Source organism: Eleutherodactylus coqui, chromosome 8 (genome assembly GCF_035609145.1).
Source record: "Eleutherodactylus coqui strain aEleCoq1 chromosome 8, aEleCoq1.hap1, whole genome shotgun sequence".
Classification (NCBI taxonomy): domain Eukaryota; kingdom Metazoa; phylum Chordata; class Amphibia; order Anura; family Eleutherodactylidae; genus Eleutherodactylus; species Eleutherodactylus coqui.
Window position 1 is genome coordinate 173,726,195 of NC_089844.1, and position 25,885 is coordinate 173,752,079.

Below are 25,885 nucleotides of genomic sequence, written 5' to 3' on the forward strand. Positions count from 1 at the left end.
CCCTGAACAAATTATTAGCACATGACCTTTGGGGAGGTTGTACAGTGATAAAGTCAGAATTTTCTACTTTACACTAGATAAGCCTGGGTGATGGTTCTCACAGTTACACACCACCGCACCTTGAATATTCGGATACTGGCTGTCGGTCTATCTGCTCTCAATGATGGTCTCTCTTCGGTGACAGCTCGGCCCTTGTGGTCAGTAACTGCAGCTGATGTTTTCTTGGATGATTGGCAGACCTCTCTCTGGCACATACATTGCAACAGTTGGGTAGCATCACTCCAGGAATCCGAATTATGCATTTTCTTTCTTTCTCTGGCACAGGAGAACCCAGCTCTCCAGTAGCACGGGGCAGCTCACTCATCATAAGGTGCTCTGCTCTCTGTAAATCCTGCTGAGACACAAACCAGCCTGGGAACAGAACTTTCCTTTTATACCCAACCCATCAGTCAATCAATGGGCAGCTCACTCCCTGTTAATCCACAGCAGCAAAGTTAGAGTAAAAAAATGGTTATTTCTCCAAAGGTTCCAGAATAAAGTACAGCAATAATTTACATAGATGTATATGCATGAGTATGTAACCCAGCACAGGTGGAAAAAAAAGAAATAAGTCTATATTCACCCAAGTGTCCCCTCATCTAGCACAGGAGCCCCTGTTACTGCCACTCTGAATACAGAAGAAGGTGGTGTTGGTAACATGCTGCTCATTGTGCTTGTGACCACTACCAGCTTCTTCTGGGTTCTGAGCAGAGATGATCGGGGCTTCTGTGCTGGACAGGGGGTGGGGAAAGCACTTAGGTAAGTATAGACTTATTTCTTTATTTTGCACTACGGCTATATAATGTTTTTTTTCTGTCCAGAAGTGATGGGATTATTTATACCAATATTTCCTAAATCATGGACAATCGATCTTGTAAATGTGTGACCAGCTTTAGTAATACGTTCTGAAGTCAAATAAGAGAGCATCATATAAAAAAAGATTGGTATGTGAAACACTGCCAGGTGGTCGAAAACAAAATCTTCAGTTTTGCCTGAAGTAGTAAAATAACCCTTATTGAACAGACTGGGTGGTTCAGAATACATAGTAACATAGTATGTTAGGCTGAATGAAGACAATGTCCATCAAGTTTAGCCTGTTTCAACCTCCTCATAATAGAATTAGTCCTTTCATTAGGTCATTCCGACATTTAGTGATAACACAACACTCTCTTTTGGATTACAGTATGACTGACAATTAATTTTCTCAACACTCTGAGCGTGTGCATTTATTTAAATGTGGAGAACAGAATAAGTGACTTTTCCATTATGGCATATTGAAATCCATGGAACATGCCTGTTCTTTCTTACTCCCAGCATCTGCTGATGAGAAGATACAGGTGGCACCAATATACATAAGGTCGTCATCTGATCCTGCCACAATTGGCAAGTTTGGAGGACTTTCATTTGATGAGTTTAGTTACTTCCAGTGTTGGTCATTGTTCACAACTGGCTTTTTCAGCCATCTTTAGAGCTTTGCTTTCACTATGCTTGCAGAGTTTTCCAGTCCATGCACGGCTGTCTGAGAAGAGCTAACAAAGGCCCATGGGAGGCGAAAGGTCACAGTACTCAGTAGGCTTGTACTGCGTAACACTAGAGTCTTTTCAACAGTTAACTTTCAACATATAACATTATACCTTCCACAGAGGTCAGGACCAGCACCACTGACAGAGCCCAGGATAGTCAGAATTTACAAAGACCACAGCTAGCACCATTTACAGAGGCCATGGTGGTCAGCATCCACAGAGGCTATGGTGATCAGCATCCACAGAGGCCAGGGCTGTCAGCATCCACAAAGACCAAGACTAGCACCATTCACAGAGGCCATGGTGGTCAGCATCCACTGTATTCTTTTCATTTTTCTTGTATAGCCAGATAAAGGGTGACTTTTGACCATTATCCAATTTTCCATTAACACCCAAAAAGTTTTTGGAACACTGATAGGAGGTGTAAGCATTTGCAAACAGGGTTCTATCTCTTCGGTTCCTATTTTGGGAGAGATTTTAGTCCCTCAGCAGCTTACAACACATCATATAGAGCCGTCCTGCAGGAATATGCTTGTGTTGTTCAGTGGTGATGAGCTCCGCCAACCCCCTTTCCATTTCTCCAGACATATTTGACTGAAGTGGAAAAGCTTCTGTATTTAGTTGAAACTCAGCAAAAATGAAAATTCAGTATTTTCTCATTGGGGACATATAGAGCTCCATCAAAGCTTTTAGATACAGACCTGGAGCTTTAGATCACACCAAGATATAACTCCTCTCTGTGACATAGAAGAATGGGTGATTATAGTAAGGAGTGTGGAATAAAAAAATGAAAAAAAAAACTCTTCATTATATCTTTTTCTGTAGCTTTGTTACCGAATTTGAAGAAGATGAAAAAACTGTTCCTATCCTTCCTGATTGTCTTTTGCATTGTGACCAAAGTTGATGCTCAAGGTGAGGCTTCATTTCTTAATATTGTGTTTATCTGACTTGTGAAAATAAAATCATCAGAAAAGGTTATACAATAAAACACCCCAAAATACTCAAACTCTCCGATGAACAAGTGCAGCTGCTCCAGCTAATTCCCCTGGTCTATGGTTACAAGTAGCTAATCAGTTGCCTAAGTAGTCATGCTGGCCTCACCGATCTGTGATGAGAACCACACTTGCATGAGTACGGCACGTGACATGTTGGGTTGATGCGGTCACCTAGTGAGTGGCGGTGCACCGGAGCATCTGGGATTGGAAAAAGAAGTAAAGTGGTTTTTTTTGTCTTCTAACATTTAATGCTATTTAAATTTTTTCAGGAGTTTTATAATTCCGTTAAGCAAGAAAACTGTAATACTGTAGATTATTTAGCTATTTGGATATCTATCATCATATGGATGCATCTGATATTGGTTAATTTAATGGATTCTGCATAGCAGAGGTTCCCTGTATGCCTCTCTATTGGATACATAAAAATCTGGTCTTATCCAACATATTGCATGACCTGTTATCTGCAGGTTTAGACTGGCAGGCAGCACCTCCACATATGCACATTTATCACTGACGTATCATGGACAACAGTCCCTAGCCGAGCAGGAAACACCATTACGAGGTTGCTCCACCTTTCTCAGTATTAACATTTATGTCTCTACGACCTTCATATTATCGTCTATTAGGACCAGTCCTACCTGGTGACCTCCTGGAAGCTCACAGTGCAGGGTTATAATGCGGATAGACATTTTGATAACTACAAGAATCATTTAACTACTATTTTTCTTTCCTATAGATATTCAACGAACTAAGAAGATCAGCGGGAATTTGTTTAACCAGATGCCTGATCTTCCTGGAGAACTAGAAGCAAAATCCCAGGTGGACATCCATTTTCCTGATGGAGAACTTCCTGCATTTAAAGAGACAGAACTGGGACACAGTGAAGGCAGCTCCTCCGATAATTGGGACAACGGAGACCAACGGAGATCAAGGAGGGTACGGGAGTTAGCAGGTGAGGGGCCCAGAGTGAGCATGAAAGTACAGCCCAGTTTACTGAGGGAAATGTAAAAGTTACTGATATTTTGCATGTAGCTGTTGAGACCAGCTTATGTTACAAAACCTTGGTATGTCTCCAGGACCATCTCCATGTTGTATATGGCCTCATCTCCAGTGTGGTGGCCACTTTAAGGTTTCTATAACTAATCACCGTAATGGATGGGGCATGTGAGTTTATTGGACGAATCTAGAACATGTCTCTAGCAAATACCGGAGGTCTAAGAGAGAGACTGATCTTCTGGAAACCAAATCCAATTATTGTAAATGAAAAGCTGATGTGGTTAGCTTAAAATATGTTTTGGGTAGTAAACCCATCAGCCGTGTGAGCAAGGCTAGGCATTCAATGAGTTTTCAGCTCCTTTATGGAAGCAAGAATGTTCCCATTCACTGGCAGCAAAAAGTATTAGTTATTGAAGCACAATGGGGCGCATTAACTAAATTGTTTATGCCAAGTTTCTGGCCTATAGAAGTCTCACATTGTGGCACAGGCCATATTGTATGACAAAATGTGCCACTTTTTGCTATTTTATGTTAGCTCCAGCACTTTTTGTTTAGGTGGGTGGGGCTTAGGTCAGGGACGTGGTCTCTCATTGCCTCTCAGATTTACTATAATTTATGCCAGAAGGGATTCCAGATTTGCGGCACAGATGACCTTTTCATACATTTGGAGCACTTCATGCTATGGCAATCTTTCCTTAGACTGATGTGTAAAACGTCTCTTAGAAAGCTGTAGAACTTGGCATGATATGATGATTAAACTTTATTTATGGGAAAAGACTGGACCGGCTCTATGGGCTGGAGCTCCAGTGGGATACGACTTATTACCCGTATTCTGAATGTTCTACAGTAGAGAAGTTGCCCATGATTTGCAGTAAAATGCAGTATCGCTCTGAAGTGCAGTTTCAGGGTTTCACTATGGAAAAATCAAGCTTCTCACAAATTAGAGAAAATTCTTATTAAGTTTAAATATTCTGTGGAGCCATACCAATTTAATGAGAGGTTTTCTAGATCCCCCTTCCAACAGAATACAGGTGACCCAATCACTGTCCATAAATCTACGAATCTCCACTCTGACACGCATTCTTATATATTCTACCTTCAGGGGCTACAATCAATAAGGATCGGATCCGCTGGTTACTTCTGATCAGTCCACTACTGGTTATGCTGCTGAGTGTGGCAATCTATTTATTTGGTAAGATGTCATAAACTGAACATCTTTTACATTCCCTGGATTATTCTGATTACTACATAATGGTTTACCCAAAACTGAGACTGAGCACATGCAGGAAGTACCTTGAACCCCCATACTGATCTGCTATGAATGGTCAGCACCATTGGGAGTGATGACTCTGGGCAGGGTTGCAATCCTTTCCCATATTATGTGATTTCTTCTCATACATTGTAGTTTATCTTTTTAAATGGAATCAAGCACAACTGTCTTGCAGCTAAAAAGAAGATATGGAAACCAAGACAAGATGGAGAATACATTGTCCTCCCTGCCCCTAATCCAGACCTGATATCCATTATGATACAGCCAGGACATGTCAGTTCTTGTAAAATTCCTCAGGGGGGAGGTGAGTCTTATATACGTGGGCCTGCACACAGGTAGTCTTGAGTTATTGTGTTGTCCCCAAATCAAACAGCAACCGTAATCAATGCTTGTCCTATAGAACCCTAAAGTAACCCTCTGGTCTTGGGACAAAATTTGTCTATGCACTAAAGTAAGCGGGCGAGTTATAGTATTTGGTGCCATTGAATTTCCCATTTGGTTGCTGTTAGGGGTCTTTAAACAGACCGTTCAGCTGATGCTGTCTGCTTCCCAATTAGTCTGAATCACAAGTACTCGTAGAACAACTCAAATGGATGACCACACGGTATGCGGTTAGCCAAAGAAGAAGAGAAGTGTTTATTGAAACACCTCAATATATAGAAGTTAACTCACACAGGATTTAATCACAGCACATGTCCAAGGTCGTTGGACATCTGAAAAGAACAATTAATAATACTTCATTCAAAGACGCCCGGTTACAAGGGATACATCCACACATTGTGATAAGTTTATCAACGTAAAAGTAACCTTGACTACTTTCCCAGAACGGGATGAAAAAAAGGACAGATAACAACTCGTGTGAGAACAAGATCAGAAAGAGAGAAAAGATAATAGAACAGAAAAGAAATTAAACTTATTTTTCTCTTATTTATTCATTGCAAAGGGAAACCAGAATTAACCCCTCACATTCCCCCATTTGGACATTGGGTCCACCATCATGCTAGGTACATTCACCCGAGTGGTGCCAGCTCCTGCCAGATTCCCTAGAGTCATGTGGTGGTCCCGAAGTCCATCTCAGTTAAAGTTTTAGCAAAGGCTCCTTCGCTACAGCGTGTAATGCAAGACATGATTACCTTTAGAGCAACATATATGACGAGCAAAATCATTACCATTTGAAGTATACTTTGTAGGATTCCCATGAACCATCCCCCCAGACCAGAGAACCAATTGGCAGGGTTCTAAAAAACTATATGTGTTACCCCACCAGCTATCCTTGGTTTCTGAGTTTCATTAGTCCATGAAAGCAATTCTCCCGGCGGAACAGGAACAGCCAGGAAAGGAAGACTAGTGGCACCAGGTGCGTGTGTGCAAGTCCAACAGTCCTTCACCTGTGAGGTGTTCAGTCCATCTACCAGTATTTGGTGGTGTCTAACAAAGTGGTTCTGGGCATTGTGTCCAAGCTTAACTTCCTCATATGGGGGCAAAGCATGGAGTGAGGAGTCCAAAAAGTCCAACAACAAACAAAATGTCCTTCATTTTCCTTCTCATAGGGGGCGAAGCAGGGCGTGAAAAGTCCCAAAACAAGTAACAGTTCCTTCAACTTTCACCGAAGTAGGTGTGGTCAGCAGGACTTGATAGGGCCCCTCGAATCTGGGCTCTAGACATTTCCGGACACGCCTCTTTACGACCACCCAGTCTCCAGGTTGCAGGGAGTGAGATCCCTCTAGATTGTCTGGATCTGAAATGGAAGTGAACACTAGATTGTGTGTTACTTTTAGTTGGTCACACAGGTGCTTTACGTATCCGGCTACTGTGTCATAGCCCTGCTGCAGGGCCTGCGGATGATACAGCCCCAATCTCGACACAGAGCCAAACAAAACCTCATGAGGGGACAGACCTGTCTTTCTGTTTGGTGTGGTACGGACTGAATACAGTGCTATGGGCAAACATTCTGGTCATGGTTTCTGGATTTTTAACTTGAGCGTACCATTTAGTCTTTCCACCTTGCCTGAACTCTGCGGGTGGTATGGGGTGTGAAACGCTTGTTCTACCCCAAGGGCTGACATCACCTCTTGCATCACATCACTTCACCTGTAAAATGTGTACCTCTGTCACTCTCAATTGTCTCTGGTACCCCAAATCTACATACAAGTTCTGCCACAAGTTTAGTCGCTGTGCATTGTGCGGTGGCCCTGCCCACAGGGTAAGCCTCGACCCACCCTGAGAACAGGTCCAGGCACACGAGAACGTACTCATACCTGCCTGATTTGGGAAGTTGAATGTAATCGATCTGCAATCTCTGAAAAGGATACAGTGGTTTGGGTGTGCACTTCTGGGGGGGGGGGGGTGTCCTCACCACTTGACCTGGATTGTGCAGGGTGCACACTTCACATGCCTTCACATATGCCTTTGCCAACCTGTCGAACCCTGGAGCATACCATACCTTGTCTACCACCGAAACCATTGCATTCCGGGAGGCATGCACCTTACCGTGAGCTAGGTCCGCCATCTGCGGGAAAACGGCTGCCGGCAAACACATTCTACTTCCCATTCTCCACATTCCATCAACATACTTAGCACCTGCCTTGGTCCACTGCTCTACCTCACTTCCCGTGGCCGTAGGCCCTAGGTCGGAGGGAACTGTGGTACCAGAGTCTAACGTGCAGCACACAGGGCTTTGGGGGTCTTGCGTCCTGTTCAGAAGAGCTGCAGCCTTGGCTGCCCTATCCGCTCTATCATTCCCCTTGCTTTCTGGTGACTGCCCCCGCTTGTGTGCTTTAACCTTTTTTTTATGGCCACTTGTTCCGGCAACATGATGGCCTGCATAAGTCTACCTACTGACACACCATTCTTAATAGGTCTACCTTGTGCCGTGAGGAAGCTCCTGGACCGCCAGATGGGTCCATAATCATGTGCGATGCCGAACGCGTACCTAGAATCAGTGTAGATGTTGGCAGTGGTACCCTTTGCAATCGTACAGGCCTCAGTTAGAGCACGGAGCTCAGCCTCCTGCGCTGACATGTATGGCGGCAGTGGTTTTTGTATCAGTATCTCATTCAGTGTGACTACTGCAAATCCTGTTACAAACTTTCCCTCGTCATTTAGGTATCTGGATCCGCCCACAAACAGCTCAAACTGGGGGTTCTGCAGGGGCTTGTCTGTGACATGCGCGAACCCAAACTTTTTCTGGGCCATGAGGGCCACACAGTCATGCTGGTGCTCGGCATCAAATGCCTCCTGCTCGTCAGCGTCAGTCAGAGAGTTGTAAAACAACTGGTCCCCTGTACTTACTCCCCCATTTGAATCTACGTCACCTAATGGAAGTAAGGTGGCTGGATTCAAGGTGGTGCACCTTTGGAATGAGATATTCGAGGAGGAATGCACTGCGAGTTCCATTTTTATCTGTCTTGCAAGAGACAGATGACGACGGCTTACCTGAGTCAGGATACCATGTATGTCATGTGGGGTGTAGACCACCATGGTGTGATCTAGTACAACGTCAGAACTTTTGTCCAGTAGTGCCTGAACTGCTAGAACCGCTCAGACACATGATGGAGACCCTCTAGCCACCGCGTCAAGATGGGCACTGTAGTATGCTACAGGTCGCTTTTTGTCACCATGCATTTGTGTTAGTACAGCGGTGGCGTGTCCTGCCATCTCAGTGACGTACATTTGGAAAGGTTTGTCATAGTCTGGCAGCCCCAGTGCGGGTGCACTGGTTATCTGTACTTTCAGCTGATCTAAGGCTGACTCGGCCTGCGGGGTCAGGGCAAATGGCCGTGAACCCAAACAGTCGTACAGAGGCTGCATGGTCATGGAGGCAGAGCGTATCCATGGCCGACAGTATGAGACCAGTCCCAAGAAGGTACGCAACTGGGCATGGGAGGTGGGAAGTTGCATGTCACTTACCACCTTCGTGCATTCCGGCGTCAGGTGTTTGGTACCTGGACCTAGGCAGTGGCCCAGGAACACTACGTGGGACTTGCAGAACTGAAGTTTCTCTTTGCTGGCTTTGCAGCCATTCTACTCTGATGGAGGAAACACAAAAGGCTTAGTGATGCATTGAGACAGCTTGTCGGGTCAGGAGCACACAAAAGCAAATCATCAACATATTACAAGAGGGCGGTGTCCTCGGTAATTGGCCAGGCGTCTAATACCAGCTTCATGCATCTGGTGAACTGGCTTTGGGCTATTCTGAGCCCCTTGTGGCAGCACTGTCCAACAGTACTGCTTTCCTCTGAAGGTAAATACAAACAAATACTGACAGTCTGGCTGGCCCTTTATACCCTTTTTCTTTACGGGGAACAAAGGGGTATTGGCTAGGGAGACACATTCCTTGAGGGCTTTAAGTTGACATAAAGAAGAGACGGTGTCTGCAATTGCATCTTCCTGAGCATGTGCCAGGGGGTACTGACGGACCAAGGGGGGCTTTTTCCCCTTCATTTAGGTAAACCATTACCGGAGGGACTGACAGTCTGCCGAGGTCCATCTTACTGGTAGCCCAAAGGCTCAAAGGAACGACACTAAGAGCTTGTTCCTATGCGTACGTGAGGGTAAAGACAGGGAGAGGTGTCGCTAGGTCTGCTGCCATTCGACAGAAGGTCGGGTGACTTTCAGACCGGGGGTGTATACGAGCCTCACCGGACGGGTGAAGTTCGATACAACATCCCAATGGTCCCATGACATCGGTTCCCAATATGCTTTCAGGACCTTCCAGCACAAGGAAGCACGTGAGGCATCGCGACCCTTTAAACATTACCTCTAGCGGTTCAGTTTCTGCCAACTGAATTGGCACTCCTGAAACCCCTTGCACCGTTTGCATATTTCCCCTACAGAACATTCTCTCAGAGACAGTACAGTACTAACAGCATTTAGCAGTGATACAGACGTCCAACCAATCACAGAACTAACATTTACACAAAAAGCAAAAATATACCTTAAAATCCCTATATGTTTTCTATTTTTAAGACCGTATAATTCACGTAATTCATTACAAGTTTCTTATTTTATTAACGCTTGGCTTCCTTCTTTCTATGACTCTGAATCGGTCAGAGAATGACAGCCCCTTTTCTAACTGACTCTGAATTTTATCTCTCTATGAAACAGAATAATAGCTAAGATATTAGAAAGCAGCCAGAACATTCAGACTTTAAACAACATTAATCATTAGTAATTACAAGAAGTATATTTCTCTGCACAGACTATGAAACACAGACTGAACAAAGTTGTTTTAGTTTAAACGGCTGGAAATAGTTAAACACATAGAAAATAAAACATGCTAGGAGCTTCTAACAGCGCAACATTTTCCGCATTTTTAACCCTTGTATTCTTAAAAGCCCCCACAGATGTGAGTGGGGTATAACTTTCCTACACTTGTATGATGGAGACTAAAACATACAACAAAGATTAAATTACATAACATCAAGACATACAAGACAAACAATAATGGTTATTTGTCACATAATTGTCCACAGATTCTGCATGAACTTGCTTTATGTCACAGAGGAAGACAGAATAAAAGGATTCCCTTTCTCTGATAACCCATTACTGCCGTATCTACACTTGCCTCAATCCATCTGTCTAACATACTTTTATCCAACCTTTTGACTATCTCTGAATTTTTCCCAAACTTGCTGGTTTAAGACTCCATTCTCCCAAAATTCTAAACACCTGCTTTTCTCAACAACTTACTACATTCTCTCCCCACGGCTAACTTGCTTTCTCTGTCTTTTGCTATTTCTCTAGCTGTTTTCCATATAGGCATACTCCTTGCCCTGTACGTTTCCCATATTGTCTGTTCTTAGAGCCCTCTTATCCCTTCCCTGACTCTATTTTTCCTCTTTTATTATGGCTTCTATTCCTTTTCCTAGACCGGCGTCTCTGATATTTTTCATGAACTTTTTCCCGTACTGTTGCCAGAACTCATAGTTAAAGGTTCCTGCTTTTCTAAGTCCTATCCACTTGTATATTTTATAGGTTTGCCTACAAATGTCCTTCCCTTCCCCCTCTCTTATTATCTCGATGGGTGTCAGATAAGTCTTAGACTGTTCGGACCCCATTCTGACTATGGATTTACCTCTTGATTTACCACTATCGTCCCTTCTGCCAAGTCCGCAACTGGCAGGATACTTATGGACTTTTTAGTCCCTTCTGCCAAGTCCGCAACTGGCAGGATACTTGTGGACTTTTTAGTCCCTTCTGCCAAGTCCGCAACTGGCACGAATTCTATGGCCCTTCTGCCAAGTACTGGCAGGAATTCTATTTGCAATCTCTTTGCTTCTTACGGGGATAGGGGGGACCAGGGTTCACCTCTATACGCGGCTTTAGTAATCTTGTAACAAATTACAGCTAACATTATGAGTCCGGCAGTTAAAGCACAACAAAAAGCTATCAGTTCAATACTTTTAGCAGACAGCATGGCAATGTACACACAAGGGTTCTTCCGTCTAGCACGGTTACTAAGAACACCGTAAAATTACAGGCAGAAGCATCCTATATAACATGCAGCGACTCACCTCCTGTCAACACGGGACTGAAGTCAGGGGAGCCCAGAGATGGAAAATGGCAAGTCAAGGGCTTACCTTACACCGGTGTTTTTAAGATCTGGGGTCTTGTGGCCTCTGATCCGGCTGGTCGGCAGGTAGGGTCGTCAGGTATCGGCTGCAGGTAAGGAGTTAGCTTCTGCCCCACGGTTGGGCAGCCAAGTAATGTTAGGGGTCTTTAAACAGACCGTTCAGCTGATGCTGTCTGCTTCCCAATTAGTCTGAATCACGAGTACTCGTAGAACAACTCAAATGGATGACCACACGGTATGCGGTAAGCCAAAGAAGAAGAGAAGTGTTTATTGAAACATCTCAATATATAGAAGTTAACTTACACAGGATTTAATCACAGCACATGTCCAAGGTCGTTTGGACATCTGGAAAGAACAATTAATAATACTTCATTCAAAGACGCCCGGTTACAAGGGATACATCCACACATTGTGATAAGTTTATCAACGTAAAAGTATCCTTGACTACTTTCCCAGAACGGGATGAAAAAAAGAAGGACAGATAACAACTCGTGTGAGAACAAGATCAGAAAGAGAGAAAAGATAATAGAACAGAAAAGAAATTAAACTTATTTTTCTCTTATTTATTCATTGCAAAGGGAAACCAGAATTAACCCCTCACAGTTGCCAATCTGCGTATACCTAGGGCCCCTCTTCAGGCTTCCATAATGGAAGATTTGACTACCTGATGCACACTGGACACTAGTATTGCATTGGTAGTCTAAGACATAGGCATTACACACTACTCTGATTGGCTAGAGCTATTCATTTGGGCAGCACTAGGCAATCAGGAAGCACATGCAGTGATGCAGTGTTTGATTACCAATGCACAGTGTGTATCGAGTAGTGACAGGGGCACCATAGTCATATTGGAAGAATGAAGAAGGGCTCCAGGAAGATCAATGACCAAACTGGCAGAAAGGATGGAACCAAGGTAATATATGATCATCAGAAATATTCACAAATGTCAAGTGCATTTTATATAGTGATAGATAATTTGGAAATACGTCAAGAATAAGAGTCTATACTTAAGTACATGGACACGCGTAGGATCCTTTATATTTCTGAAGAAGTGCTCTCCCTGGGAAGAGGTCCAAAAAAGTCATTCGTAGGGAATGTACGATGTAAATAGGACCATATTTCAATGTGGGAGTCCATATTTGTCAGAGGCCACTGGTCTCCAAGATGAAGATGCTGCTATGGGATATTCACGTGAGCCAGAGGAAATCATCAACAATGTTCTTCTATATACAAGACATGGAAGGCTCTTTTCTTATAAAGTTTCTCATGTGAGAAGATGCAGTGAAGGACTATTTGCATAAAATGGTATGTTTATTTTTCACCTAAACAGGAGCAAGAGACCCCAATAAACACTCAAGAGGAACAAAGCATGGAGGAGATCACAGGTCTAATTCACGTAAGATACATGCCCCTCTATCATCTCACTAATGACTAGAAACAAGGATAAGTGAGAGCTATTGAGTTGGGTAACCCATTTAGACAAACCAGTAAAGGCTATTTTGTTTTTGTAGTATAGGTTAGATGCAACAGCTTCCTCGATAGCATTAGGTCCATCCATAGAATATGTCTAGTCTATATTCTGTGGCTGACCTCCAATAACAGCCACAGCTGAATACCTATTCTCAGGTTTATCAGCCTCTAGCCGTGCTGACACTAGGGAAGCTTTGGTCCCACGCACTTCAATCAGGTCCATAAATAGATCCAAATAAAAGAAAGATCAAACTATTTGGCCTGCTGGATAATAGATTCCAGTTATATAGCAGGGCCAGTAATGTGGTTGTTCCTTTTTTTATCTCCTCCCCTTCATAAACAGGTCACAGAGCATGCCTACAACACCTTCTCAGAATACAATAGTTCACCTCCTGTCTATTGTGTCTATGGCCCATGAGGCTGCTGTCAATCACATTTCTAAATGCTGTTAAATGCAGCTCTGGTAAGATAGCCACCCCAATAGTCATGTGAAAAAAATGAAATTAAAACATCTACAATCAGAAATTAAAAAGAAATTAGAAGAATGGGAAATATGTCAATATTTGGTTTCAATTAGTAATACTAACTCGCAGGGTGAAAAAACTGGAAGTCAAGAAATAAATAATTGAAGAAACGGAATGAGTCTTAACTTGTATTATAATCATTTAAAATGCCTATTATTAGGTTGTATGCAATAAAAAAAATATTAAAAACAAAGTCAGACTGTCCCTGCTCTGCCCCGTCATTCCTAGCAATTTTGGGAAACCTGCCATGATACGGGCGATCCCAATAGGAAACTCCTGTGTGCGTCCTGTTATGCCATATGTTTTCATGAATATCTCTTATTATAATCACTTTGGTATAGGAGGGAACAATGTCCCACATGGAAGTCTTGTGTGATGTTATAGGTTTTGAAAGATACTGAGCCTACTACAATAATTGCTGTACAAAATATCCAGGAAGTGAAAAAACATCAAAATATACCCCTATCAAATAAAGATCTTGTATGCAATCTTGATAGTATTCGGTTAAAGACGATCACAATATATCAAACAGAAACCAATGCTATATCATGCCTGCTGAATGTAATCAAATGCATCAAAGACCAATTTCCATTTATTCCCATACAATTTATTGCAAACAACAAGTGGCCTAATCCAGACGAATATATCATTGCATACAACACATCCAGGCGGGATAGTAAGCATGTTGAGTAATTCAATACAGACTGCAAAATATCATATGGAGCTGCATTAAAAATCTATTACCTATGTACAAGCAAGCGGCCAATCCCAAACAAATATATTATCCAAGCCAATTATCTAATAAAATGCATCTCAAGTAAACCATACAAATATTAGGCAATCCATTAAAGCACACCTCTTCGTAGGTATTTCCTGAATCTTACATCTTCCATTGATAGAAGACTTCCTAATATGCATACATATACAACAATCCATTTCAAATTGTGATATTTATCAGGCCAGCTTCCCAGACTTGCCTTCCCTCTGCTGTTTATGGATGACAACTTCTCGCTAGTACATCAGGGGTTACCTCCTCCAGTGCTCTCAGCTCAGCTGTAGGGCATGGGCAATTATCTCCCTATTTAGGCCGCCTGCAGACGGGCGGAAATTCCGTGGCGGGATTTCCGCCCGTGGTCGCTGCCATAGGATTGCGTTAGCAAACGCAATCCTAGGCAGATGGCTGCGATTTGTCCGCACAAAATCTCGCACGGCAAACAAATCGCGGCACGCTCTATCTCACTCCCCGACCACCGGCTCCGATCTGCGCATGCGTCGGCTGCCCGGCAGCCGGCACATCATACAGCCGGAGCCGCGGAAGCGGGTGAGTACGGGCTGCTCTCTCCAGGAGCTTGGGACGGGTCCCGCTGCATGAATTCTCGCAGCCGGATCCGACCTGGCTGTCTGTAGGCGACCTTAGTTGAGCTGGGAATCCTCCATCATTGCCTCCGTGTTGGTGTGTGTTTGTCTCAGACACCCAGCATAGGTCATTGGCTTGACAAAGGCTACATTGGTAGCCAAAATGTCGCTACTTTTTACGATATTTGAGGAATAAAGATACATCTCTGGATGTCATAATACTATTTTTTGCACCAGACTTTGCTGTCCTGCACTGCTGCTTTACCCAGCATAGGTCCTGTCTACCACTACTTTGTGTGCGCTTACTCTGTATTTATATCTGTATTCGTTTGTTTGCTGCCTCCCTGTTTTTGTTCGGATCTTGTCTCTGACTTTATTGTCTGTCCGTCTTTTGCACTTGTCTGTGTGCGCTTGTTCATTGCCTTCTTGTCCCTGCGCCGTTCCCGTTCCAGTGGTATATACCATGCTGTCCTGTGTCCTACCCTGGGATCGTCCTTGTTAGGACCCCCATCTTCCTGACTAGCAATGGGCAAGATTTTCCCTTATACCACCGAAGGTCAGCTGCAAATCCAAACCAGTAGGTTGGCACAGTGGGTCCACACTCACAGTCCCTAACAATATTATAGTTCTTGTGCTCTAATGCATTTCCCTGAGCTGTCAACTCGAAGCCCTTAGTTCCTCATTTGTGTATATTGTGGATGAGTGATGACTATGGTTTAGATCAATATATTTTTTAGCAAGTTGCAATCCAGTTCTACCTATTATTCTCCAATGTTGATCCAGAGGAAGACAAAACAAAATCCCAATGAGACAGAAGCCAATTTTTCTAATTTTAGGGGCAAAACATTTTTTTTACTGATTCTAATCTGGTAATCAGAATAATCCCCAGGATAATCAGTGATATAACATGTAATATTGTAGCGCTCAATAAAGGCATCCATGCCATTCTTAAACTCGTTTGGTGAGTTAAGATCTTTTAGTCAGATGTTTCTATGGTTACTGAAGTTTAATTATGCACATTTCATAAGGGTTTACATTTTTATTGACAAATACTGTATTTTAAATGGTTATAATAAAGGTTACATCTTATTGGTGGTCCCTTTCTTCAACTATTCAAGTAGTAATAAACATATAGGTTTTGCTTTAAGAACTGCTGTCTCTGGAAAGAGGTCCACAGGAGTCTCAAGGTGAGTCTCGAGCAGGTATGATGCAAGTAGACCAATAGTTCATTTTGTAGGTCAGAATTTATCAGACATTATTAATCTGGAGAATGAAAATGTTATAGAACATTCTAGTGACTAAGAGAGGGTCATCGAAAATGTACTTCTACATGCAAGACATTGAAGGTCCCTTTCTTCTAATGTTTGTCACGTGAGAAGATGTGGTGACAGAATATTTGTATATAATAATAATAATATTTGGGGTTTTTTTTGTCTAAACAGAAGGAAGAAGAAACTCCAGAAGAAGACCTCTAGAAGGAGGCTACAGGCCCTGCTCAAGTAAGACACATGCACCTCTATAGTCTCACAGAGGGGTCCTAGTAATGAGGCAGCATGTGATCAGCTTATTTTCCAGGAATGGTTCTACGTCTACTGATTTTTCTTCTACACAGGACAAATTGAAAATACATCTCTGACTTTACGAATGGCTCCGTTAAATATTCCACAAACTGAAAATAAACATTTGGTGACCGGGACAAGCTCAAGAGACTCTAGAAGTCATTATCTATTGCCTTCAGGTACAGCACAGATACAATACCCTACAAGTAACAGCTAAGTAACATATTATAGGGGTTTTCTTGGACTCAGTGATTGGTCATGTGGGGCTGACCTAAAATGTGAAATGTCATCCCTTTCTTTCCCCAAAGGGGAGCAGGGACTGACACTATAGTTGCTAAAACAATGCCCCTCTACAGTCAGAGAAGGGTGCTGCCTGTTCTCATTGCATGCTACACTCCTACCGTCAGATAAGATCATTTAGTTGGGTGGGTTGATGGCTGTTTTTAGGAAGTACTGATTAAATGTAAGATAAGGGAATAACTGTTTCTTCTTAAGGAAAATTCCAGGAAGCCTAAGGAGACTGATACACTATATAATGCTCCCTGGGAAATATGGTATACAAGTTTGAGTTGGTACCATGCCTCAGCCTCTGCAGTAAAAGGTAGCTTCCCTATAAGTCAATGCACAAACCTCCTAAGCTTCTTTATATGCTTACTCATATCATAAGGTCAGTTAGAAGGTTGGATATTGGCTTATAGGGAAGCTAACTTCCAATAAGTGACACTCCGAGGCTCTGTACCATTATTATGTTCAGGTGAGACAAACGCCTCAAGAGGTTTCTGCTATCCCTGTATTGTGTGAAGGCTTTATTCACCTTAATTCCAGATATCTGTAATGTCCATCACGGAGATGTTGGGATTGGAACAAAATCTCAGCTTTGAAGCAATTGGGATTTGTAGCGTCTAATTCTATAATTTCAGAATATTTCAGTAAATCTCCTGTTGACTTCATGGTAATTGTGTTTTAAACAAACTGATAAATCAATCATTTTTTATTCACAGAACATGAATCAATTGGCGCAAAACGAAACGAACAATCAATAGAAGGTAAAGACAGATGTTGTCTGAGTGTCAAACACCAAGGCAACTTGTCCAGTTAGTAGTTTCCTACCAATTATTGTATGATGACATATAACATGACAAGGATTTAAAGGCTTTCTTTACACAGTCCAATCCAGGCTTCTAAGGAGCGCTGGTCAAGATCGATGGTTCATTACCTAACTTTCACACAAACTGACTCAGATGAAAAAATGTTCATATGATCATTTGTACCTCATATTGTTTCATTGCTGTTGGCATCATATCCTCCTTTCACACAGAAGGGTTGTTCTATGTGAAAAGATGCACTCACCCAACAAATGAGCATTCACTTGTTCGTTGGGTGACCAGTGGTATCTTCACATGGCCTGATCACCGGACAAAAGAATGTTCTTCATCTGGCCACAGATCATCTGGCCATGTAGAAGGCCCTTAAGACCACTAGTTAGTCCCTAACGTGGTTCTATTCATTACAGCAACTCATAAGTGGAAAGATTCCCCGTGACTCAATGTCTTAGGATTGGTCTGAGAAAAAAGGTGAATAATTCTCCCAACGACTACATGTTTTGGCCAGAAATGTTTTAGTGTTGTTCTCTCTCACATGTAATTTTGTTGGACAATGGGAAATAATTGACTCAATAATAGTTTACCACTAATGGCTGAAATGTGCAGCCATAATGCTTATTTGTGTTAGAGTGTATGCTGCATGCTAATTAGGATACATTCAGCACCACCCTGATAACTCCACCTAAGTCACAGAGTCACTCCTCGGATCACTTCACTCCCCATTGACTGAGAGCTCCCAATGCTTCTGACATCCACAGCAGCAGCACTGAACTCCTGTGCATGCTCTCTATTCTCCTTTCTGGGCATGCACAGTAAGCCTAGGCAGCAGGCAAGAGACCTAAGGCATGCAACAACCAGATGTCAAGGGATATCAAGGTTCACTGTGCATGCCCAGAAAGGAGAAGAAAGCAGATGTTCAGGATCTCAACATTGCTGCCACGGATACCTGCTCCCTGAAAATAAGACAGGTATTATGTTAATATTTGCTCCAAAAGATGTGCTAGGGCTTATTTTCAGGGGATGTTTTATTTTGATGACAGCAGGGCTACCGATCTGTGTGTGAGAGCCCGGCACTTCCAACCCTTATTGTCGCTCACACGAATACTCAGACCTTTGTTATTCTTGGCATTTTTACTGCATATTCTAAGCAGCAAAAACGCTGTAAAAGCCGTCGGTTACCCACAAAGGATCACTTCATGGTTACAGGAGTCATAAATCCCACCTCCACAAAGCTATGGCTGTGATTAGTTCTTAGAGAGCTGCATTGATTGACTGAGCCATGGACTGCGGATACCGCACTGGGCCTCTGGAGAGTAGCGGGAAGGATCTGAGCCGAGTCTACTGGGTAAGTGACTGGGATGACCTACGTGAAAAGCGCTGTAAATGCCACAATTGAATTTTTATGACCCTTTTCATGCACCTTAAGCATTTCTATTGTCTTTTTTATGAACTGTAACAAGGGCTTATTTTCAGGGTAGGGCTTATATATCGGGCATCCCCGAAAATCATGCTAGGTCTTATTTTCGGGGTATGTCTTATTTTAGGGAGAGAAGTGTATCAAGACAGCTGGGAGCTGTGACTCAAGGTGGAGGGGGTGTGATGCAAGAAGTGACTCCGTGACTTAGGAGACATAGATCACTGTCCTGATGACTCTGGCGGCCAAATTACCGTGCTATGTTTGCTGCAATAAAAGTAAGCTTCTGGCTGCACAAGATACTGGCAATTCCAAGAAAAACGTGTATACAATACAGATTGCAAGTGCTATAGCAAGTGTCAAAAAATGGTGACTGGATAAGACAAATTGTAAAAATTCCTTCTTTGTGTACAAGTAGGTTAAAGAAATACTAGATTAAAGAGAATTCTTTTCTTACTTCAGAGAGGAGACTGCAATGGGCAGCAGATCTCCTCCCTGATTCAGGTCCACTTTTTAGGGAATAGCCAGTTGAGCGTTGGTAAATGAGGCGGCGCTCCTGAGAATAGAGACAGAAGTTAAACGTCCCTAAAAGGATAAAGGAGGGCATGGACTGGCCCGGTATGAGCGAACCGTCCTGAGTGGGCAGTCCACTACGCCTAGGGTCCCTGGGAGCGGTGGTAATATTATGGACAGGGTTTTTCCCAGTTCAGATCCTCCCTGGTCACAGGGACATTCTGATGTTTGAGAGCGTCAATGAGGAACTCCAGAATCCATATTTGGTAGGAGAAGAAAAAAGTAGCAGAATAGACAAAAGGACCCCAGCGGTCCAGGAGATAGATCATAAAGGAGTAGTAATAAACACCAACTTACTTCACAGGGGATATGTGGACAAACCACCCTCCCCATAATCCTGGCAGGCAGTACAGAATAATGGTGCTCCCAGCGATGGTGTATGTATCCACGGAATGTTAATGAGAACAAGGCAAGGATAAAAATACAGGCTAATACGCCAATTGTAATAATAACAAAAAAGTGATAGTACTTGTAAATTCCCCTATCACTTTTTTGTTATTATAATTGGCGTCCTGTGCCCCTCATGTTGGCTGGCAAGTAAGAGACAAAGTGTTGTAACTGATGGTCAACCTATTCTGATAAGTTACTTGTTGTCGAATCAACCCTGGCTCTGATTGGTCACCCAGGAAGGTTTTAAGGGACTTTTGTATTTTAGTTAAAAAATTAAAATATGGGGTTTCTGGGGTGCTAATACATATATAGTGCTGTTCAGTTTTGGTTATGCAGTTTCTCAGCATGTCATCATTAAAATTAAACAGTGATTTCTTTATATTTGAAATTAGGTTACTTTGGAGTTGGGTGTAATGTTCTTTCTTTCCCAATATTCTTTGTGTTTCACAATCCAAAAATTACTGTTCATGATAACCATGCCACCACCTTTGCGCTCGGTCACACGGGTGCCGATCTGTCCGTGTTTCTGCAGAATAAGACGGCCGCACCGCGTGCGGAAAACTTTCTGCATGACCGGCTCCATTGCCGGCCATGTGTTCTTGCTTCTAACCACTGCGGAGAGTCGTCCACACCTGCAGTGCAGCGGTCTTATCCTGCAGAAACACGGGCGGATCGGCACCCATGTTACTGAGCCCTAAGTAGGTATTTTTAATGATTATGTTGTTATTCTCAGATACATTTTTTAGGGTTTCTGGGTTCTATTTAAATTATTAGATTGAGGTCCCTTGTGTTCCACTAGATAGAAGGAGCTTTGGGGTTTGAGATTGGTTGCAAGGGGCTCCTCAAAACGTAGATGGGCTAGATCTTCCATCTCAGAATGCTAGTTGGGTTTAGACCTAAGGACTGATTCACTGGATAAGGAAACTTTAAGACTCTTCATGGCATAGTATCTCCGTAATGGTAGTTTCCCTTTAAAACAATTCAAATCTACAAATAATTAAAAAATGTTAGGACCACATGGGAGGCTTAAAAAGTGGCGACTGGTTCCCTTTAATCTTCGGCGTTACCGGCTCATGTGAGAAGGCTCATATGTTTGACATGTGAAAAGATGTGATGAAAGAATATTTGTATATAAAAATGTTTGCTTTTTCCTAAACAGAAGGAAGAAGAGACCCCAAGATGAGCTCCAGAGGAAGAAATCTAGAAGGAAATCTTGAGTCCTGCTCAAGTAAGACATATGCACTTCTATAGTCTTACAGAGGACTTAGTGCTTCAGTGCATTAAACAAAGTCCAGTGATTTCACAGAATAGTGTGCAATGCTTAATTTTAACTCTGGGGGTGCTGCAGGAGAATTAATCACGTACTGTCAGGTTTCTCTGTAGATTACAGCTGATTGAGAAGGGCCAAGTAGTGGCAGTACACGTGATCAGCTTATTTCCAGGAAGTGTTCTATGTCTAATGATGTTTCTTCTACATAGGAAAAACAGAAAATACACCTCTAACTGTATCAACAGGTCCATCTAATATCTCAAGAACTGTAGAAGATAAACATTTGGTGACCAGGATACACTTAAGAACTTCAGGTACTACACAGATCCATTACCCTACAAGTAACAGATGAGTAATAGATTCTAAGAATTTTTTTGCAGTCACGTGTTGGTCATGGGGGTCTGACTGCAAAACATTAAATTACATCCCTTTCTTTCCCCAAATTGGAGAAGGGAAGCAGCACAGACTGTAGAGTTGCCGAATTGAAGCAGGTACAATGCCTCTGCAGTGCCACTTATTGGAAGGTAGCTTCTCTATAAGTCAACGCACAAAATTTTCTATACCCTTATTCATGTCAGAAGGCCAGTTAGAAGGTTGGATATTGGCTTATAGGAAAGTTAACTTCCAATAAGTGACACTCAGAGGCATTGTACCATCTCCCATTAGCAGAGTAAATGTATTGCTGAGCATACTCTTGAAAACCATAAATATATTCAAGGTGAGTTCTACAAATCTACCCATCAGGCACTGACATACCGGCCATGACATAAAGATGTTGAGATTCTAGATTATATAATTGTTCTCATATAATAATCAATCACGTATTAGTAAATCCTTCTAAAAATGATGGTCTACTTGTGACTCTTCATCGGTATCAGTAAGAATATGTGTCTTTTCCAACTTGTAAAATGCCATTTACTACCTAATTGTCACCCTGACAATCTTCTTCAGTTATGTTAGGTCATTACTACTCTAGATCATAGTAAACATTGAAGTGCAGCATTCTGGAGATAGTGTATGGTGTTTTTACTTTAACAGAAAGAAATGAAGTAAAGTTTCAGGATGCAGGAAGAGATGCAGGAACATGTTCAGTACCAGACCATACAGTAAAGTCCGATGATCAGCTATACACTTCTATGGACAGAGGAAGCTGCAGAAAGACATTTTCTACAGGAGATGACGCATCCACTGGATTATGTTTAGGTAAGACAAACGCCTCAAGAGGTTTCTGCTATTCCTGTATTGTATGGATGCTTTGTTCACTTTATTTCCTGGTATCTGTAGGGTTCATCACGGAGATGTTGGGATTGGAACAAAATCTCAGATCTTGAACGATTGGGATTTGTATCTTTTAATTCTATAATTTCCGAATATTTCTGTGCTAGTCAGTAAAGTTCCTGTTGACTTCATGGTAATTGTGTCCTAAACAAACCGATAAATCAATCATTTCTTATTCACAGAACATGAACCAATTGGTGCAAAACGAAATGAACAATCATTAGAAGGTAAAGACGGATGTTGTCTGAGTGTCAAACAGCAAGGCAACTTGTCCAGTTAAAGTTTCTTACATTTTTTCACAAAAGTCCAATCCAGGCTTCTAAGGAGCACTGATCAAGATCGATGCTTCCTCACCTGACCTTCACACAAACCAATTCAGATGAAAACATTTCCATAAGATCATTTATCCCTTATATTGTTTCATTGCTGTTGGCATCATATTCCCCTTTCACACAGGGAGATGTGCCGCATGAAAGATGCAATCACCCGATGAAGGAGAATTTACTTGTTTGTTAGGTGACCAGTGGCACCTTCACATGGCCTGATCACTGGACAAACAAATGTTCTTGATCCTAACTAGAGATGAGCGAGCACTAAAATGCTCGGGTGCTCGTTACTCGAGACGAACTTTTCGCAATGCTCGAGGGTTCGTTTCGAGTAACGAACCCCATTGAAGTCAATGGGCGACTCGAGCATTTTTGTATATCGCCGATGCTCGCTAAGGTTTTCATTTGTGAAAATCTGGGAAATTCAAGAAAGTGATGGGAACGACACAGAAACGGATAGGGCAGGAGAGGGGCTACATGTTGGGCTGCATCTAAAGTTCGCAGGTCCCACTATTAAGCCACAATAGCGGCAAGAGTGCCCCCCCCCCTCCCAACAATTTTTACTTCTGAAAAACCCTCATTATCAAGGCATACCTTAGCTAAGCTCCACACTACCTCCAACAAAGCACAATCACTGCCTGCATGACACTCCGCTGCCACTTCTCCTGGGTAACATGCTGCCCAACCCTCCCGCACGACCCAGTGTCCACAGCGCACACCAAAGTGTCCCTGCGCAGCCTTCAGCTGCACTCATGTCACACGCTGGCCTCATAGCCACACCACCCTCATGTCTATTTATAAGTGCGTCTGCCATGAGGAGGAACCGCAAGCACACACTGCAGAGGGTTGGCATGGCCAGGCAGCGACCCTCTTTAAAAGGGGCGGGGTCGATAGCCCACAATGCTGTGCAGAAGCAATGAGAAATCCAATCCTGTGCCACCTCCATCAGGAGCTGCACACGTGGGCATAGCAATGGGGAACCCATGTGCCACACACTATTCATTCTGTCAATGTGTCTGCATGCCCCAGTCAGACCGGGGTTTTTTATAAATGGTCACAGGCAGGTACAACTCCGTAATGGGAATTCCACAGCATGGGTGGCTCCCTGGAACCCACCGGCGGTACATAAATATATCCCATTGCATTGCCCATCACAGCTGAGGTAACGTCAGGTTTAATGCAGGTGGTCTTCGGCCCACACTGCATGCCCCAGTCACACTGCGGTTTTTTATAAGTAGACACAGGCAGGTACAACTCCCTATTGTGAAGTCCCTGTGGACCCACAGCATGGGTGGCTCCCTGGAACCCATCGACGGTACATAAATATATCCCATTGCATTGCCCATCACAGCTGAGGTAACATCAGGTTTAATGCAGGTGGGCTTCGGCCCACACTGCATGCCCCAGTCAGACTGGGATTCTTTAGAAGTGGACACATGGAGTTACAACTCCGTGTGGACTGACAGCATGGGTGGGTCCCAGGAAGCCACCGGCGGTACATAAATATATCCCATTGCATTGCACATCACAGCTGAGGTAACGTCCAATTAAATGCAGGTGGCCCACAGTGCATGCCCCAGTCTGACCGGGGTTTTTAATACATAGACACAGGCAGGTACAAATCCCTAATGTGAGGTCCCTGTGGACCCACGGCATGGGTGGCTCCCTGGAACCCACTGGCGGTACATAAATAAATCCCATTGCAGTGCCCAGCACAGCTGAGGTAACGTCATGTTTAATGCAGGTGGGCTTCGGCCCACACTGCATGCCCCAGTCAGACTGGGGTTTTTTATAAGTAGACACAGGCAGGTACAATTCCCTATTGTGAAGTCTGTGTGGACCCACAGCATGGGTGGCTCCCAGGAAGCCACCAGAGGTACATAAATATATCCCATTGCAGTGCCCTGGACAGCAAAGCTAACGTCAGATTAAATGCAGGTGGGCTTCGGTGGTACATTAATGTATCCCATTGCAGTGCCCTGCTCAGCAGAGCTAACGTCACATACAATACAGGTGTGCTTCGGCCCACAGTGCATGCCCCAGAGTGGTAATATGTACCTTAACAGTAACCGCGTTGGTGGGAATGTGGTGGCGACTGCGGACCTAGTAGCGCGGTTTTATTTAGTTGGTTTTCGGAATGTGGCCAGGATTAAGTGGGCCGTGGCGGGGGGATGGTGGGGGGTCTCTCTTGTTGTGTCGGTAAAGGTGAAATTCTTGGACTGCCACCAGACGGACCTATGCAAAGATATTTGCCAAGAATGTTTTCATTGTTGGAGGAGGAGGGGGATGTTTTTGAGGCACTACGTGTCCTCTCCACGTGTCCGTGGTTATATGCACCTTAACAGTAACCGCGTTGGTGGGAAATGGCCTCGTCACCATCATGTCTTTGGGAAGCCTCCGTTTCCACACCCCAGTGACATAGCATTAGCAGCGGTATAGGTAGAGCCCAGAATTAGTAACATTTCAGCGGTAGCATTAGGGACAGGCCCCAGTAACATATCACTAGCAGCATTATAGGGGGAGCACAGTATTAGTTCCATTTCAGTAGTAGTAGCAGTCCAGACAGGCCCCAGTAACAATTCCGAAGCAGCAGTATAGGGGGAGCACAGTCTTAGTTCTATTTCAGTAATAGTAGCCCTCAAGACAGGCCCTGGTAACAATTCCGAAGCAGCAGTATAGGGGGAGCGCAGTCTTAGTTCCATTTCAGTAGTAGTAGCAGTCTGGACAGGCCCCAGTAACATCATTAGCAGCAGTATAGGGGGAGCACGGTATTAGTTCCATTTCAGTAGTAGTAGCAGTCTGGACAGGCCCCAGTAGCATATCACTAGCAGCAGTATAGGGGGAGCACAGTATTAGTTCCATTTCAGTAGTAGTAGCAGTCTAGACAGGCCCCAGTAACAATTCCGAAGCAGCAGTATAGGGGGAGCACAGTATTAGTTCCATTTCAGTAGTAGTAGCAGTCAAGACAGGCCACAGTAACATTCCCGTTGCAGCAGTTTAGGGAGATAACAGTCTCTTGCACATTTCAGTAGTTGCAGTATAGACAAGGCCCCAGTTACATTTATGTAGCAAAACTGTAGGCCAACCCCACACACCGGCTGTACCATGAGTGCAGGTGAAGCCCATAAAAATTACTAGGATTACACTGTAGGCGAGGGCCCAAAAAAATTGGTGTACCAACAGTACTAATGTACCCCAGAAAAATTGCCCATGCCCAACCAAGAG

The 25,885-nt window shown here is 43.4% G+C and overlaps 1 protein-coding gene across 1 annotated transcript; it reads left to right on the forward strand.

Moving 5' to 3' along the window:
• The first annotated feature begins 752 nt into the window (after positions 1-752).
• On the forward strand, positions 753-22,614 carry LOC136578024 (uncharacterized). Its single transcript, XM_066577931.1, has 13 exons — positions 753-798; positions 1,354-1,467; positions 2,388-2,474; positions 3,294-3,509; positions 4,656-4,745; positions 12,728-12,793; positions 16,190-16,246; positions 16,360-16,485; positions 17,308-17,352; positions 20,946-21,014; positions 21,302-21,370; positions 22,095-22,259; positions 22,517-22,614. The coding sequence occupies exons 1-13, from the start codon at positions 753-755 to the stop codon at positions 22,612-22,614; spliced, it is 1,248 nt and encodes a 415-aa protein (XP_066434028.1).
• The last annotated feature ends 3,271 nt before the right edge of the window (positions 22,615-25,885 follow it).